We start from the raw sequence: 17,642 nt of genomic DNA, 5'->3' as shown, positions 1-17,642 counted from the left end.
CATGGCAGGTTTTGGTCCTGACGGCATTGCTCATGTACCTTTACTTCAGTGGGGTGCACCAATAAAATTCTGTAAAAACAGGGATTTAAAATCACAGCTGCATGTGGCCATTAAGAGCTTGTCTGTAGTTTTTTTAAAAAAATAACGTTTTTAAAGCATACTAAAGCCTGAAAACAAGGGTCTGAGAGAGTTTAATGCCTGGATATGTGCCATCTTTACCAATGACTTTCAGCTTTGATAACTTTGCCTGTATTGTATGTCACGATATTATCTGTGCTGAGATGCATGGTGCCTTATTCTCACTCAGGCGTTCTTTGAGACTGCAGCACTGTGAGCATTGATATCCCTCAGCTGACAGGAGGCTCGTGCCTGTGCTGCATTTACTTGTAAGCGTCTCTGGGCTGGGCACGGGGAAGCTGCGCTGCTGCAGGAGGGAATAGCTCAGCTCTGGGGAGTACCGGACACGAGGAGGAAGGCTGTGTTTTGTGCTAGCCTTGGCTGTTCGCTTTTGTGCTTCTAATCTGATGCTGCCGTGTGCTTTCTTGGAAGACGACTCCTGCTTCCAGCATTCCTGCATCAGTGCACCTAGGAGAACACTTCTTGTGATGGTTTCATCGTATTTTCTGCTATCCATGCTACAGCAGGCTTTGGTGGAAGAAGCTGGAATGGTTTCCAGTTATTTTACACATTAAATCCTTTGGGATACTATGAATGAATTTTCACCCTCAGCTTAAAATATTTGTTTTTTCTTATTCAAGCAGAATGTTATTATTATTTGTCCTGTCCTTGGTCACAGCAAGTCACAACCTTGCCAGAAGGTTATGTCCAGTACAGGCCTGTGCTTTTCAGTCGGCCTTTAGATTTATTTTAATGGTATAAAACAGAAGCAAATTCCTCTTCTCCTCAGCTCCAGCGCGCTGCTGCAGCACATCACCGCCTTGTTAGAGTGCAGCGTTGCGGCGATTGTTACGCTGCTCGTCAGCGACCCCGTTGGCTCCCTGCACATCCGATCCTGCAAGGTGAAGAAGCTTTCGGACTGGTACACGATGCTCTACAATCCGAGCCCCGATTACATCACCACAGTGCACTGCACCCACGAAGCCGTCTATCCCCTGTGAGTGGAAAGGTTTCTGTCCTCAGAGCTGTTTCTTCCTTCTGTATGTGTTTGTTTCTGCCCATGCCTCTTCTCAAAGCGGCAGAAATTGTTCCCATGTACCCAACCTGGACCAATGAGTATCAAAACCCCTGAAGTCTTTCTGTGCATTGAGCTGGTTTTTGTGTGAAACAGTTGCCAACACCGAATGACTTTGTGAATCCAGCGTCTTTTCCTGTGTTTTCCTCTTGCTACATCCCCAACATGCAGCAGGGAAGCTTGACAAATAAGTATTTCGGAGAGCATTTTGTGATTTGTTCCTTCGTGCCACCGAAGAAGGTGACACAGTCTAAGGCATTCATCTATGAAGCATGAGACTTATTTTTTTCCCCATTTGATGATCTCCCCTAGCAAAGTCAGTCCATCGTTGTGTGTCTCTGTGCCCCCCTCCTGTCACATCCTTTGGTTGTAAATTCTGCGGAGTTGTCCCTACCTAACTCCAAACTTCCTGGTTCTGAGTTGAGTCTGTAGGACGAGCAAACTGCACGTTTTAAAGAATTTCTCTGTTGTTTGCAGGTACACCATCGTGTTCATATATTACGCCTTCTGCCTTGTGCTAATGATGCTACTCCGACCTCTGCTGGTGAAGAAAATTGCCTGTGGCTTAGGGAAGTCCGATCGATTTAAAAGTATTTACGCAGCACTTTACTTCTTCCCTGTCCTCACGGTGCTCCAGGCGGTTGGAGGAGGCCTGCTCTGTGAGTTCTGTCCTAATAACGCTAATAAACAAACCTATAAACACAGTAACAAATGACCTACGGGAGAGAGAGAAGGGACGTGATACTTCTTGCTTCGTGAATGAGGGTTTTGTTTAAGGTGTCTGCAGGTTGTGAGGAGCCTGAGCTGAAGAGGGGGCTGGTTAGTAGCCCTGTCCTAACCAGGCTCCCGAGCAGCACTGCCTCGTCTTTGCTTGTGCTGCTGGAGGCTGCCCCTTTCCCAAAAAGGCACAGAGTCGGGTACGAGAGGAAGTTAATTCAGGAGTTAATTTGACTTTCTGCTAAGGTAGAGTACATCTGATTTCGGAAATCAATTAAAGTTTGGGGAACTCAGCTGGTCTTTGATTTAGCTTAAATTTGGGATCCTAAGATGGAAGCAGTGATTAGTTCTGTTTGCCTGAGCCTTCCTGCTTACGTGTTTGACAGTAGGTGGGCTGCAGTGGCTTAGTGTCCTCCAGTCTCCCCTGAATGTATAATGACGCATTTTTCCTGCTAACGTGTTTAATGTTTGCCTTTAGATTACGCCTTTCCGTACATCATACTGGTGTTGTCGTTGGTCACATTGGCTGTCTACATGTCTGCTTCTGAAGTGGAGGTAGGTAAACGTGCTTTCTGTATCGAAACTTGTCACAAAATACTTGAATGAGCAGAGACCGCTCTCTTGCATTGTCTCGGCAGCGTATCGTGTATTTAAGCTTCTTCCTTTATGACTGCCTCTTAGCTGGAGGAAGCTCCTGTGAGACTTCCCTCTCGTGGCGTACTGAGAAACGGTGCTATGTGCTGGAAAGGCTTCAATCCCCGAGGCTTCGTGCAGTGTCTCTGTGCGCTACCTGTAACGTGTCTTAAACATCAGGTACAGTGTGCTAACAGAACGCTGTGTTTATTTTGCCAGTCTTTCAAGGATCTCCTTGTCAGGAAGAAAAGGCTGGTTGTCCTCGTCAGCCACTGGCTGCTCCACGCCTATGGAATCATCTCCATTTCCAAACTGGACAAGCTGGAGCAGGACCTGCCGCTGCTTGCCCTCGTCCCTGCGCCTGCCCTCTTCTACGTGCTGACAGCCAAGTACACGGAGCCATCACGCATACTCTCAGAGGGGGGAAATGGGCATTAGAAAGATCCTGTGCCAACAGTGCTGTCCTGCAACGACCTGGAGTAAGCAGGTTTCGTGCTTGGTATGCATTTGAAAACTAATGGTTTAGGAGAAGCCATTTGTGTACAAGACTTCTGGGTGAAACATTTCTGAGACTGTATAATATTAAAAAGCTGCACTTTGTATTCTTCACAAACATCTAGTGTAGATCAAAGGGAATGTCTGTATTTATTGCCCTGAATTTGCATAAAAAGCTTCTGACACATTCTAGTACAGCGTTTTGCTTGTATATGTTTATTTCCTATTACAATATTTTAGGTGGTATTTGAATATAACAATATTTTATTTTTCAGTAGTTTCAATGAAACAAACAGAGCTCAGATAAAACATAGAGCACTTGAACATCGAACAGCAGAGCTTAAATGAAACAGCACTTGGTTTTTTCATCATGCATTCTAGCTTCTACCTTCCGTGAGGGGAAAGAGACTTAGATAGCTGACAATAAGCGCTAGAGTTGTGCTCAGGATGTTCTTTTTTGATGGAAGCATCTCCTCATTTCTTCACTGCACTTTATTCTGACTTCTAGGAGAAAGGAGACAAAATGCATTGTGAAGTTCTTTGTAGTTTATGTTCCATGTTCAAGTACAGAGACCTACTACTGGAAATGATTAAACAGTAGCATTTCTCCCACTAAAGCCATTTTCTTATATCCTGACTATAAATTTCCATCTAGGATTAGATTAAAGATTTTCTTTTCCTAGTAGTCTACACCTGTTGTCAGCAAAGCTCTTGCTGCAGGTAAGTCTGAGCTATGGTAACTACAAATGGATGGAGCCTTCTCCCCTTCTGCACATCTTTTACGAGAGACATCTTAACTTCCCCTTATGAGAATGCTTCATGCCTGTTACATCCATTTATCGTCTATGTATGTTGTATGGGAGGACACCCAAAGCACATACACAGTATATTAGTCACAAAACACTTAGTGCCATAGAGGGTCCAGAAGAAGCAGAGCAGCACCGAAGGACTAAACATTGAAGGAATAGTTCCAGGCAGCTTTTTTCATGATGTGTTGGCTGTAGCAGCGGAAATAGCAGCGCATCTTTCCCTAGTTAACTGTGACAGTAGTGCCCTTTCTCTAGTCTATTACCTACCCACGGTCCTAAGGCTGACCCACCCCCAAGTAAAGCCCCTGCTGGCTCAGCGGGAAGGGACAGAGCCTGCTGAGAGCCTAGGGGTTGCGTGGGTGCCATCTCAGCCAGCCTGCCTCAAGGTCACGTGCTGCTCTATTCAGGAACCTTTCTCCATAGGTTTAATTTCTTACATCTGATACGCATTTCCTGATAACTTTGCTCTGTGCATTGCCAATTGACAGGTTTGCCGCTTCTAAAAATTGCGTGCAAACAAACCCCACCTTGTATGCAGAAGTAAGGGATTGTTTAGGGATTAAGGAAATAGTTGATCTCCTTAAGGAAATCAAAGTCTATCTACACTGCTACATAGCAAATGCAGTTTGCAGCCAAACAGGTGTAGAGGACAGAACTAAAAGTATGTTCTTCAAATCCATGTGTTAAGATACCACGTACATAACAGATTCATAGGGGTGGTTTTCTTTAAAATGTCCTAAAGACAGTTTTGTGTCTAGTTTTGCATGGTTACCACATCAGTACATATGAGCATGTGAGCAGCCAGTACAGCAACAGGCAGGGAAAGACTTCTGCAGTACTGAGGACTGTATGCTTCCGTGTGCGTTTCCACATACAGACTACATATGTTAGGTTTAAAAGTTGGACCCTATATTTTTAAAAAGAAAAGTAATGATGATTCTGAGGTAACATTAGCTGTGCTAATGAGTACATCTTTTGATCAGTCTAGAGAATCATATACTGATTTTAAAGGCTGGAGAATCAGGGACTCATTAAGAGCAGAGGTTATAGGAAGCCTGTAGACCATGCGTGGCATTACCAAGCACTGACCTTCCTTCTGGCCTCAGGGGTTTTAGCCTTCAGCAAAACCTGGAATGTAAAAGGCAAATTAATAGCTTTTTTTAATCCTCTCACTATCATTAAAAAACAATAAAATAAAATTAAATGAAATTAAATTAAAATAAAAAGTAATGGCAGTCAAGGGGTTCAACACATGCAGCTAAATAAATACTTGCAGTTTTGGAGGATCAAGCAGCGTTTCTGTAGGCTCCTTATGAAGAAGCCTGCCCTGCACATTTCACCCACAAAATAATACTGACATGGGCCTTCAGATGAACTGGGGGACTCTTCTGCCGTATGTTCACCATCCTCCCCCCCCTCTACCTGGCTTCCTTCCAGGGAGATTCCCTTCCTCTATAAATTCCCCCCTTCCTGGCTTCCTGTTATATAACCCAGACCCAATTACTTCAAAGCATCCTGAGTGCTGTAGCTTTTCCGATTTACAACATTCAGTACCAAGGCAATGTCATACAGTGACCAAACCTGCGACTCATTACAAATGAGGCCTCAATGAACCAGCAAGAAAAGCAGAAATTTACAGGATTTGAGTTAAAACAAGGACCTGAAGCAAGCAATTTGGCATGTATGCATCTAAGGCCCCTGTGTAATAACACCACCCCATACCTCTGCTAGACTGCAGTATAGAATGGCATTCATTTAAATGGAAACAGCAGCACAAATTGCCCACAGGTAAAATTCTAAACAACATAAACATTAATTAACCACGTAGTCCTACAGTGGTAACCATATGACAACGAGCTGCAGGAGTTGGAGTTTGTTAGTTTTATTTATCCTTTGTGGAAAAGCAAACATGTAATTCTGGAAAGATCAGCGATGCTCAGACAATTTTACAGCCCCCTCACCGTTGTTATCACAACCCTTTAGAAAGAGGAAATTAAAGTTAATATCCAGGTTGTGTGATAAAGCATGGCTAGTTCTCCTAAAAAAAAAAAAATGCACTAACTGTTCCACTAAATCTGAATCTACAGCAGAGTGAGCTGATCTAACACAGCTGTACTACTTGTATTTTGTCACAGGCTACTAAAAATTAACATACTCAACAGAACGCCTCTGGGATTGAAAAAAAATAGAGGAAAAAGTTTGATGTATCTTACAGTGATCATCCATTCTAGATTTTTTTTCAAACAGAGAATCCAGTCCTTCCAGGTTATTTTGTAACCTGCTATTAATATCACCAATCTTTTCCTCTCGATGTTGAATTTTTGTTGCTAGGGCTGTCACTGCATTCAGAATTTCCTGCTCGTTCTCCAGAAATTCCTGTAACAACATGGGATAAAACTCCTTTTTTCTCAAAATGAAAAAGACAAAACCAAAAAACAACAACAGCAACAACAAACAAAAACACAAACCACAGAATGCTGAGAAAGTTATCTTATCTTGTTTTCTCACAGCTTGACTAGCCACCAGACCACCATTTCCAAAGGAAATTTTCAATAATGATCCAATCCTTGCATAAGAAAAAAAAAAAAAAGGAAGAAAGAAAAAAAAAGTTTGCCTTTCTGATGGAAGAACTTGTGAAAAACTTTCTTACATGATAGTTTGGTTTAATTCCTGTTGAAAATAAGCCCATTTCCAACTGGAAAAAAATTACAAGGTTGATGATCAGCGTGTAGAAGCAAGAATGTTAGCAGATACACGGAGACTGCAGAGGTTTAAGAAAGGATTGAAAAGACAAGCAAAAAGAACAGTACCAGGAAAAAATTATATAACGTTAGAAACCACAGGTTTAATACTTTGCCCCCCCTTTGAATTCAAAAATTGCAGTGCCCTATTTGCAATATGAAATCATTTTTACATCACAAGTGAAATGTATTTATGCAAAATAGTACGATAGAAAATTGAAATTCACCTTTTGAATAAAGCTGTCCTCTGACCATGCCTTCAGAAGAAGATCTACAACAGAGTCAACAGTTAAACTATGGTAGATTGTTCTTCGAAAAAGACACAAGGACTGAAAGACATTATTTAAAAATATTACTTTTTGTTTTGACATAGTTATTAACACATTACCATGAAGCACTGCTAGGTCATTCAGAATTTTGACTGTTGCTGACTTGTGGTTTTCTGCTTCAGAATTCATTGCAAAAATATCTTCTTTCATCTGCACATTGCACTGTAAAAAAATAATTACAACTGAGTACTTGCCACAGTTTCCAACTTTTCTAAATAACTTCCAAACAGTTTCACTGTGTCTGAAGAGGCCAGCAAGAATAAGCTGATGTTTAACTTACAGAAATACAAAGGTTGATGTATTCCTCTGGACATGCTTCCTCTCAACAATAGCATCCAATCCATCTTGCTGATTAAATTTTAACAGTTGTCAAAATCAATACAAGCCAGCTATGTCTATGCTACCAAGTAAAATGGGCTATGATGCTGAAAACAGCCAGAACAGCCCAGGTAACATCCAAACCAGGACGCTTTCTTCCTCTCTTCCCCAAAATTGGGTGGACTCATTCACATTGGATCAATACTGGCACTCAGCTTGTGCTCTACCAGGTTTGGCTGAAATGAGTTAGCCCAGGTCAGACACAATAAATGGCACTTCCTGGTGCGATACAGGCATCAGAAAAAGCTTCTCAGCTTCTGTTGGTGAACTGAACATAAGGAGAGGGAGATTTATAGCATAACCAGGGGGGTTTGCCTGTGAGTGAAGCCTTTTTGTCCATGAGGATATAATCAGAGCTACAGAGTCACTTGTACCCAGCATCTGCAGCTCTAGCATGCACAGATTCAGTACTTGCAGCAGTAGAGCTCTCTGCTCACAGGCACCAAACAGTGCACAGGGTTAACATCATCTCAGAAATTCAGTCCACATGTCTGCGCAAATGTGGGTTCAAGTCTGGACGGCAGCCTGAAAACAGCTGGCAATAAGACCACTTTTACGATCCTTCATGTATTTTACAGGGAAGGAGACTCTACTACTCTTGATAGCCCAGGGTCTGAAAGGTATACAGAAATCTTCCAAAAGCAAGTATTCCAAACAACACAGGCCTATTCTACATCTCACTTTCATCTCATGTGACAGGAAGGCTTTTTCCTACAATCCCTGACTGAACGCAGCAGATACATGATATTGATTATGTCTTAGGCAGATGCCTTGTGCTTGGATATTCCTCTTTGTTTCCCTCCCAAGTAAACACAGATCTACGCATTCCTTTACAAGACAATGTTTTCCCTGTTGTTTTTGTGTTTCATTGGCTTCCGTGGATAGCTCTCTGTGAAATAAACAATGAACAGAGAACTTCATATTGGGAATAAACACTGTTAAGCTTCAATATACTCACTAATTTGAATCTGCAGTTCTCCGTGTTCACAATGTCAAGTTTTCTATTGATCTCATAGATGTCTCTTTCCAGCAACTTCATACTCTCTGTGTGATTCTTCAGCTGACTAACTGCAGCATCACGCTTGATCCGCAGCTTATTCCTTAGCTCCAGCTGTAAATAACAAAATCTTCACTGCTACCTGACCTTTATACAGGATTTTTGTACTTAAAGTGAAAAGAGTTTTTACTACATGGCACCTTTCATTTAAAATTTTCAAAGTAACATCTGAGATAGGTATCTGTATTCTCTTACCAACAAGTAGGAAGAGATACAGAGAGGGTAAGAGAAAGCTCATGGTCCTCTAGAAAGGAACCTGCTCTGACATGAAGTGACCTTCGTGCTGCAAGGCCACCCAATGACAGAAGCATCACATTACTGTCACTGGGTGTTTGGGTGTACACAAATGTTTTGTTGTGCTTCGCTATTCTAATATGGTTGGAGAAAGAGGTCTCCCTTCTCTGAACAGAGACAGTTTCTGTGTTCACATGGCTTCTACGGAACAGCCGTCAGAGAGATTTGCCCATTACTTGGGCATGGATCCTACAATCTGATCAACTTCAGAACAGAGCCTTTTATGTAGTTTATCAAGTTTCTCTCATGCCCTTCAGTAACTAAAGACATTTAAATTCTTCCCATTAACACCAGAAGATGCAACTACATTCCTTTTCCACCTGAAAGTGTTGTTCTGCCAGAGGAACAGAAAGCAAAAGTAATCTGACTAGGATGTACAGCTCACCTGAAGCTCTGGCCAGGCTGCCTGAGGCCCACAGCCCTAGACAAGTGGCCCTGCTACACACTGAGACTGGTTGTGCATGCGCTGTGAAAATGGCCAGTGAGGGCTCTGCAGGTCTGATGTGCACTGTGGTACTGTGCTCAGACTCATCAGCTGTACAGGTCTGAAGGTGGCCGACAGGCAGATTCACTGTGCAAGCTCTGTAGGGACACTGCTCAACTGCAGAAGCTCAACGGCTTCTTCTTGGCCTGTTCGTGTGCCTAGGGGCTGCAAACTCAAGCTTAAGGCTGGCTTGATATAAATGCTGGGCCACACGCGGAGCTGAGGTCTTAGGCATCCACCGGATAGGAACATGGCAAGACAAAGGAAGGTGCACCCGCAGCCTGTCTTCCCATCGCCATGGGTGCCTGTTTTTTACTGGGAGGAAAAAGCTGCTGGTGGAAACTTTACAGAACTAGCAGTTAAGTTTTAAGCTGTTACCATGTCCTCCTTGAGCTTCCTAGTAGTCTTGATTGACTGCTGAATGGCTCTTTTGATTCTTAACTCTTCATCTTTCTTTTCTACAAAGCAGGGAAAGGGTTTTTAAGACAGTATAATGACTGAACATTAAAGTTAAACTGATATAAAGAAAACTAGGTTCTATCAGTAAGTGAGCTGTTTGACTGGTCTGGCATTTCAAAATACTTCATATTTATGTTATAGCCATGTCTATGGATTCTAATTGTTGCCAAGAGCTCGGTTTATACTTGTTTCATAGTTTACATGAGATACAGGCAGACAGAGGGCGATGACATGCTCTTTTCAGAAATATCAAGAGAAAGCCCAGCTATGTAGAGGAGCTACTTAATGCTTACCTAAAAATGATTTCTTCAGTTCTTCGTATTTTGTATACTTCTCTTCTTTTTCTTTCCGGGTTTCTTCCAAGGTTAGCCTGCTTACATTTAATTCTTGTTCTTTTTTAAGCAGATCTTCAGTTGCAGTTTTGATGTCATTCTTTAATGAAACTAAATATCAATCAATAATCTTTCTAAGCAGCATTTAATGCATAAATAATTCAATGTAACCAAGGGGAAAAAAAAAACACAGAGAAAGGAATACTGGAAGTGATCCCAAGAGGTCATCTTAGTCCATCTCTCTGCTCTACAGCAGAATCAATTAGACCTAAGTGCCCATGACAGATGTTTGACTTGTCCTTAAAAACCCTAGTGGTAGAGATACCGTGTCTCACACAATTGATTCCAGGATTTTGCAATTTGTGCTGTCAGTGTTTTCTTAGGCCCTAACTTTTTCTTAAGTTAAATCTACTCTGTTGCCTGCTATTTGTCTCAACAAGTGGACAAGGATGTCATATTGCTATCAATTTTTATTTGTTTGGCAGCTACCGTCTTTTCTTAGATTTACTTACTTTAAATGGAAAAACTGCACATTTCTTCATTTTTTTTTTCCTGATCATCTTTGTTGAACTCCCCTTGGATCTCCAAGTAATCTACATCGTCCTTTAAATTAGGTGATCAATACCAGATGATGTGTTCCACCTGTGTCCTACCAAAACTGTGTGGAGCTGCAAACTTGCATTATATGCCATGCCAGTCTATATGCCACTTTGTAGAGACCAGTTCGATATTTCTCTTTTTCGCTACCACATGTCTTTGCTGACTTATGTTCAAATTGTTAGCTTTAATCCTATTTATCACTGCTAGCTTGAAGACTTCCCCAGTGATGAGTTTGGAAAGAACAACTGTTTCCACCTAAACACACACACATTTTTTATCATGACTTTTTTTAATTTGCCTTCTTTTTGTTCCCCTAAATTACTGCTCCAATTTGCTAAAATCATTCTGAATTCTAGTTCTGTCCTGCAGAGGGTGCTCCCACTCTTATCGAGTCTGTCTTCTGCAGATGTGATAAGCATTCACTCGGCCCTATCACCTGAGTCATTAAGGAAAATAGAGATTAATTCCAGTCTGAGAGAAAACTCCCTCAAACTAACTGAGAACATTATTCTGTTTGGTCAGTAAACAATGGGTAACTATTATGTAGCATGATTTTTCCAGCCGTTTTTGTACCCAGGATTCTTCAGCCCTGAGACGTGACAACTGAGGGGACATACAATAAGAGGTGTGTAAAATCACATGCCTTTGCTGGAGAAGATGAGTAGACAGCAGCTATTCACTGCTTCTCAGAACATAAAACTGCAAGATGACGATAAATGTTTAAGACAGCAGGTTTAAAACTGAAGAATTTTTCTGTCCTTATTAAACAAATTATATGTTGTGGAGGATAAATGTATACGTGAGCTAAAATTATCAATCAGTGACAGAAGGATATTACTCTGGAGATCAAGCACAGCATAAAATTCCATCAAAAGCTATTAAATGCAGATACCATCATCTCCATCCGAAGAAGTTCCTGACACTTCATTTGTCATAGAGATACTACAGAAGAAGGGCTGTTCTATATTTGACTCTTCTTACATTACTTTTCCAAGCAGCTCTATTGTTCACTGCAGAAGACAGGCTCCTTGTAGGATCAACTTTGTGTGTTACCCAGCATGGCTATTCTGGGAACTGAAGATAATTTGAGCTTCACCTGTTCTTGATGTGCAGTTAAATCATGAACAGCTCTGAAATGGCTTCTGCAACTTAACTACCTGAAGTGAATTTTGTCAGACTTGGATGATCTGAAGACATCTGAGTTCTCTCGGTACAGTTGCTAACTGGTTCCTTCCCTATCCTAGTCTGTGGTGTTATCTTTCTGATACTAGCATTATTTATACTAAATGGCATTGGTTATACTAGGCAATTGATTCTGCTCACCCATCAATGAAGCAAAACAAATGCAACTTTTTTTTTTTTCATTTTATCATCAATATGGAGTGCTTTCATTTATTTCACAGGTGCTTTCCTGGCAGTATTTAATTCTGCAGCTTAACATATCACATGTTGCTTCATGCACAACCATAAGCCTATTTTTTATTCATATTAATGTTTGCTAAAGACAAACGTAATGCTGCTGCTCCTGAATCTGAGGTGTACATCCTCCTCCAACAGGGTTTACCAGCCTGGAAATCTTTGCGCTGTTACACCAGTATGGGGAAGGAGGACTATCAGGTCTAAAAGACTAAGCAGATCATCACCTAAATACCATTAAAAATGTGTACATTTTAATCCTTTTCTGCCTCATTCCTTAGCTTTTCTTTTTTTTTTTTTTTTAAATGACATTTGGTTTTAAAGCAAAACAAAAAGACTAATTCTGGGTATGGGCATCCATCAGCATAGTGGAATCTCATCTTGGTTAGGGCAAAAGGAATGCAAGTCAGGAGTTAAGTTACTTTTCAGTAGAAAAATACATCTATTCTCTTTTGCTGCAATAGGTATAAACACGGAAAGGGAGAACAGGAACATCCTATATAGACAGAAGGACTTGAAGAACGATGTTAAGAGAGAGACAAGATGATACACGAGAAATAAAGCCATACTAGAAATTAAATTGGGCCCAGGATGTGAAGTAACATTGGGACACTGAACTTGTTTATTTACACGACATTCATGTCAAATGCTGCACTACATGTTTTTGGTCCCTGTGAGACTCTGAAGTCAGGAAAATCATATCCAGTTGTGCGATCAAAGAGTAGAAATACCAGAAAAATCTCAAAGTATTGATGTTTGGATATGCTCATAAGTTTTGGTGGTGGTGGTGATTTTTGCTGTTTTTTTTTTTTGTTTGCTTTTTTGTTTGTTTTTTTAAATGGACTGTAGCAGAAGGATGGATAAAAAGAATGCAAAAAAAATGAATAGTAAGGAGGAGAACAGACGAAATGGAAATGGCACCCTTAGCGTATTAAAAAGGCAGAGAAAGGAAGGTGATCTAAGCCTCATTTCTACAGAGTACTTTGACACCATGCATCACCATGATGCTCCTGACAGAGCAGAATAAATCAGCATAGGATCTGCCATTACTCTTATAAAGGAAATTATTCCCCTTACACAGACTGCCTCCATGAGACAACAGTCAAACAGTCATTTTACAAGTGCAAGAAAATGCTTGAAAGCATTTATAAAGGAATTTATTCCCCAAAAGGAAAATAGGGAAAAAAAACAAAGCAGCTACAATTGTTTCATCAAAATGGTAGGAAATGAAAGCATAGCAGAAAAACAGTTAAAAAAAAAAAAAAAGGAGAAAATGGTAGAGCGTATCATTGAATGAAAATAAGTTACAATTACTCCAAACCTGCTTTGTCCAGGCCAGGAAGGAAAGGGCAACCCTCTGATAATGTTTTCCTCAGCACTGTATTAGATGTAGGAAAAACTCTTTTAGTGTAGATTATATTAAAGAAAAGACAGAATGGGAGTCAGTGTATATTTAGCAATGACTTTGTATATTCTGAATAGTTCAACTGCCAGAAAGAGTGGGAGAATGAATCCGGCACAACTATTTACTTATCAGTGACAGTCTCAGGCCTGTTTTTTAGGGAAGCTTCAGTAACAACATGGCCCTAACTGTCTTGCATGATATGGAGTCGTAACCCTCCACCAGAAAAACAAAGATCCACAAGGCCTTCTCTAAATATACCTTTCTCGCATAAGATACATAGATACTTCCTACACTCCTGGCATCAGATTCATCCTATTTCAAATCACACCGTTGACCAAGAGTCAGACAGTTTCCCTGGGGACAGAGCATACGCTGCATAGCAAAGATCGGAGAAGCACTTGAAATTTCTGAAAGCTCTGCATAGTTCATATTCAGCATTTCCATGCCCTACTTTCTTTGGGAAAGAAAGCTCATCAGTGTTTTAAAGAAGACCAACAGTAAGTAGCCTCAGGTTATGTATCGCACACCACCAATCACTCCAATAGATTTGCAACAACAATAATTCAGAGTAGAATTTGAACAATGTCTAAAACCAAGCTGTCGTATTTCTACATATGTTGGCCTGTTTACCCAAAAATGACAGAAAAAATTCTACATTAACAAGTTACACATTGGGCAGCTCACAATAAAGCTAAACTGGATGCATCTCATGACTGAATTGGTCCTGCACATATATTTATTTTAAAACGGGAGGCAACCCTTCTGAGAAGAATATTCACTGCATGGCATTCTATTGAGATTGGTGCCTATATTGTACAGGAATATATACATATGGGTGTGTGCTGCTTCCAGGGTCTCAATAATCTGAGGGTCTCATCGTAAGTGCTTTTGAGCATTAAATAAACAATCAAAAAAATTCCCAACAAAAACAAACAAAGAAAAAAAGAAATTTCTTGAAACGGTTACTGACAGATGGGTCACATTGGAGTGTAGCTATTGGAGCTATGCCCCAACGTGATACATCAAACACTGCCAATTCATCCACCAGAAATCTTTCCAAGGTAAATTAAATAAATAAATAAAAATAGCAAAGCTTACCTCCAGACATTTTATTTTGTTAGTGAAATCTTCATTATAATTCCTATAATCATTTTCCCTCTTATTTGTTGCTTCTCTCAGTGCTTTGATTCGGTTTTCAGACTGAAGAAGTTCTTTCTCAAGGTCTTCAGTCTCATAACGGAAAACAAAACAAAGGTGAGTAATTTCTAAAATACATAGTGTCTACATGGACCACTAGGAAATACGCAATCCGAACAAAATGACAGCAGTCTGCATTTAAAGCACAATATCTGCTGAGATAAACAATTGCTTTTGAATTGTTATTAATAGGAGTTAAGGTCAGATCACAGAATGGTTGAGGTTGGAAGGGACCTCTGGTGGTGATTTTGTCCAACCTCCCTGCTCATGCAGGGCCGCCTAAAGCCTGTTGCCTAGCACTATGTCCAGACCTGTCTTTAGATATTGAAGATCATTAGACCTGATATCATGTTTAATAGCTTGCAATGAGCTTTAGAGGCTACTTACTTAGGTACCCGTTTACTCCGAATGTACAGCATGAACTCACTACAACACTGAATGTAATGGGTTATGATATCTGCTGTTTAACATACCTTCAGAAGTAGTTCAGCATGCCTTTTTTTAACAGCCTCTATCCTTTCACTCGCTTTTCTGCTTATATTCTCCTCCTCTGAGAAAAAGAGTTTTCTCTGCTTTTTTAAGTACAGTAGCTTCCACTGAAGCATTACTCTAGTGACAGATACATAAGCAGAAATAAGTTGAAACCGGGTGAAAAACACTGAAGGGAGACATAGCATTATCAGAGGCACAGCAAGCCTAATTTAAGATATTGAAAAACTCAAACATATCTACTGTAGCTTCAGGACTATGATCAAAGTGGTTCAGCAAGAAATCTGGTATCCTGACAGAATCTAGGAGAGATGCATAAAAAGACATAAAACAACAAAAAAACACCTCTGAATTTCTATTTAAAATTGTCTGCACTGAACACACAGGAGGAATCTTAAGGTGACTACTCTCACTTAAGTGCTTCTGTAAGGTACTTAAAATTAGTTTATGTAAGTCTGGACCATATAATTTGGCTAATTTTGCTTAGCAAGTTGCAAGGCTGGAAAGAACATGATTTCATGTTCATAAATCCCTAGGGTTTGTAAACTATGAGAAGGATAAAATGACAACACTGATATAGAAACAACTATCTACATCAAAATGCAATCTAGAAGTCATGAAAAAATATTCTTGGCTATCAAAAGAGAAAGATTTTAGAGTAACATTTTAATGAGAGTAAAGGGAAAAGCAAAAACAGCTTTTTGGATTGAGCATGATTGTTTTTTGGTGACAAAAGTATGGTGTAATATTCAATTCAGCTACCAATGAATATTAATTACACTTTAATTAAAATAAACAATGAACAGTTTTACAGTTTTCAGAAGTGCCCATACGCTGGCAACTCTCAAATAGATTATGAAATTAAGTAGAACATTTAATGACATAATGATTAAGAGCCACATATAAGCAAAGTTCAGTAGTTCTCACCACTTGGCAGTAGAGCGATACTATTCAAATGAAACCATGGGTATATTTGAGGAGATGTGTTTTTATTGCCATTATATCACTGGATATTTACAGAGTGAGGCCTTGGGTTTATATCAGTGATATAAGAGCAGTAACAAGGTGTAGTAATTCATTTATGTGCTGCTATGTTTTTAAGGACACAATGCCCAATTACTAGTTAGTTGTACCTCATCTTATTTTCTGTCTTCAAATCTTGCTCTAGAGATGCCAGTTCCTTTGCATACATCTCCTTTGATATTCTGGGAAAAAAAAAAAAAAAAAAAGGGAAACTTTCAGAAATAATGCTGAGCATTTGCAGAGCACTTTATCTCAAAGTTTTAGTGGAGTTTTTCAAAATTTCCTTCCCACCAACCAACCTGCAACACTTAACAAGCTGGAGATAGTACCTGTGGGTCATATCTCAAAAATACATACATACTAGCGTTCAACCATAGGTGTGTGTTACATATTGTTTCTCTGGTTAGAAACATCAACGTAAAATTAAGAGTGTCTTGGAACCAAGGCAAATCCAGGAGGCAAATCCAGGAGACTTTTTTCAAGTCAGAAACAACAAATCCAAAAGCACAAGAGCAGATGTTTCAGAAATGAACAATTTTTCTAATGTATTAGTAGTAAATAGTAAAAAAAGAGTATGTTCAGAAGTAGAACTTTCATCCAGGTGGACAAAACAATTTATTTTAATTTCTTAGTGTGCATTTTTTAGTGTATTATGTGTGGTAAAAAATAAAATGCATGGATTTTATATGTATTCAATACATTCCAAGGGAGTTCAATACAGTAAAAAAGGTCAGCAGTGTGAAAACAGTGATTCTCACTCCTTCAAGACACAAAGGTGGTGGGAAGCACCTGCTCCAAACCCTAGAAGCATTTACGAAGAGGTTGTATAGGGATTTCTTCCAAAGATCTTATTGTTCCAAACGCAAAACTTACAAGTATCAAACCAGCACTCCAAGACATTTTAACAGTAGTGAGATGTGCCCCAAATATTCTTTGGTGGTCCTGTAAAATTGACTGGGAGGTCTGTGTGTTGTATGTTGAAATTAAATTATTTGGGACTTGATATATTGAGATGCTGTTTCTCATGAGGCCAGTGAAGAGTCAAATAACAAGTCTACTATATACAAACATAAAATAAAAACCTAAAAATGTATGACAGGGACTGGGAAAAGGGGATTTTTCAATTAGTTTTTCTAAGAGGTCAGAGCTGTGGTACATTTTGCATAGTTTGATGTATTCCAGTTTAAAAGTCTGAAATTAAGAGCTGACTGACTCTAGGAGAAAACTCTTAAAACCCTTTCCTTTCCTATCATTACTGTAGATATCCAATTAGTGTCAAGATACTATGTGATGATTATTCACCTCAGTATATTTTTAATTTAGTTTTATATAGCGTAGAGTTCACTGCACTCCACTACAAGTTCTCATCCTCTTCAGCAGTGTATGGCTACCTCATGGTCTTATTTGTATTCCTCATTTACATAGCAACAATATCTCCTTTGTTAGGAAAAATGAAGACACTGCTCCTATCAAAATAGAAATGTACTTCTTTTCCTACAAAGCAGAATGAATGTATTGTATGTTTTCGTGTTCAGTATGAAAAGGGAGGTGAGCAATTATTTTCTTACATTTCATCTATAATTATATTCATA

At 39.7% G+C, this 17,642-nt stretch overlaps 2 protein-coding genes across 5 annotated transcripts in view; one reads left to right on the top strand and one right to left on the bottom strand.

Moving 5' to 3' along the window:
• Positions 1-3,229, top strand: part of JKAMP (JNK1/MAPK8 associated membrane protein) — a 134,224-nt gene extending 130,995 nt beyond the window's left edge. For both annotated transcript variants that reach the window (XM_066998496.1, XM_048066258.2), the window contains exons 4-7: positions 908-1,114; positions 1,670-1,851; positions 2,388-2,464; positions 2,762-3,229. In XM_066998496.1, the coding sequence (XP_066854597.1) occupies positions 908-1,114; positions 1,670-1,851; positions 2,388-2,464; positions 2,762-2,980 (685 nt within the window). In that variant the 3' untranslated portion in view covers positions 2,981-3,229. The remainder of the gene's footprint in view (positions 1-907; positions 1,115-1,669; positions 1,852-2,387; positions 2,465-2,761) is intronic.
• A 1-nt stretch (position 3,230) lies between these two features.
• Positions 3,231-17,642, bottom strand: part of CCDC175 (coiled-coil domain containing 175) — a 29,815-nt gene continuing 15,403 nt past the window's right edge. For all 3 annotated transcript variants that reach the window (XM_066998491.1, XM_066998493.1, XM_066998492.1), the window contains 11 exons: positions 16,161-16,232; positions 15,012-15,147; positions 14,440-14,571; positions 9,882-10,020; positions 9,508-9,587; positions 8,253-8,405; positions 6,976-7,078; positions 6,815-6,858; positions 6,060-6,222; positions 4,936-4,974; positions 3,231-3,541 (listed from right to left, as the gene is read on the bottom strand). In XM_066998491.1, the coding sequence (XP_066854592.1) occupies positions 4,958-4,974; positions 6,060-6,222; positions 6,815-6,858; positions 6,976-7,078; positions 8,253-8,405; positions 9,508-9,587; positions 9,882-10,020; positions 14,440-14,571; positions 15,012-15,147; positions 16,161-16,232 (1,039 nt within the window). In that variant the 3' untranslated portion in view covers positions 3,231-3,541; positions 4,936-4,957. The remainder of the gene's footprint in view (positions 3,542-4,935; positions 4,975-6,059; positions 6,223-6,814; positions 6,859-6,975; positions 7,079-8,252; positions 8,406-9,507; positions 9,588-9,881; positions 10,021-14,439; positions 14,572-15,011; positions 15,148-16,160; positions 16,233-17,642) is intronic.

This window comes from Anser cygnoides, chromosome 5 (genome assembly GCF_040182565.1).
Source record: "Anser cygnoides isolate HZ-2024a breed goose chromosome 5, Taihu_goose_T2T_genome, whole genome shotgun sequence".
NCBI classification, from domain to species: Eukaryota; Metazoa; Chordata; class Aves; order Anseriformes; family Anatidae; genus Anser; species Anser cygnoides.
The sequence above is the reverse complement of the archived record's forward strand: the minus strand, read 5'-3'. Positions and strand labels throughout refer to the sequence as shown.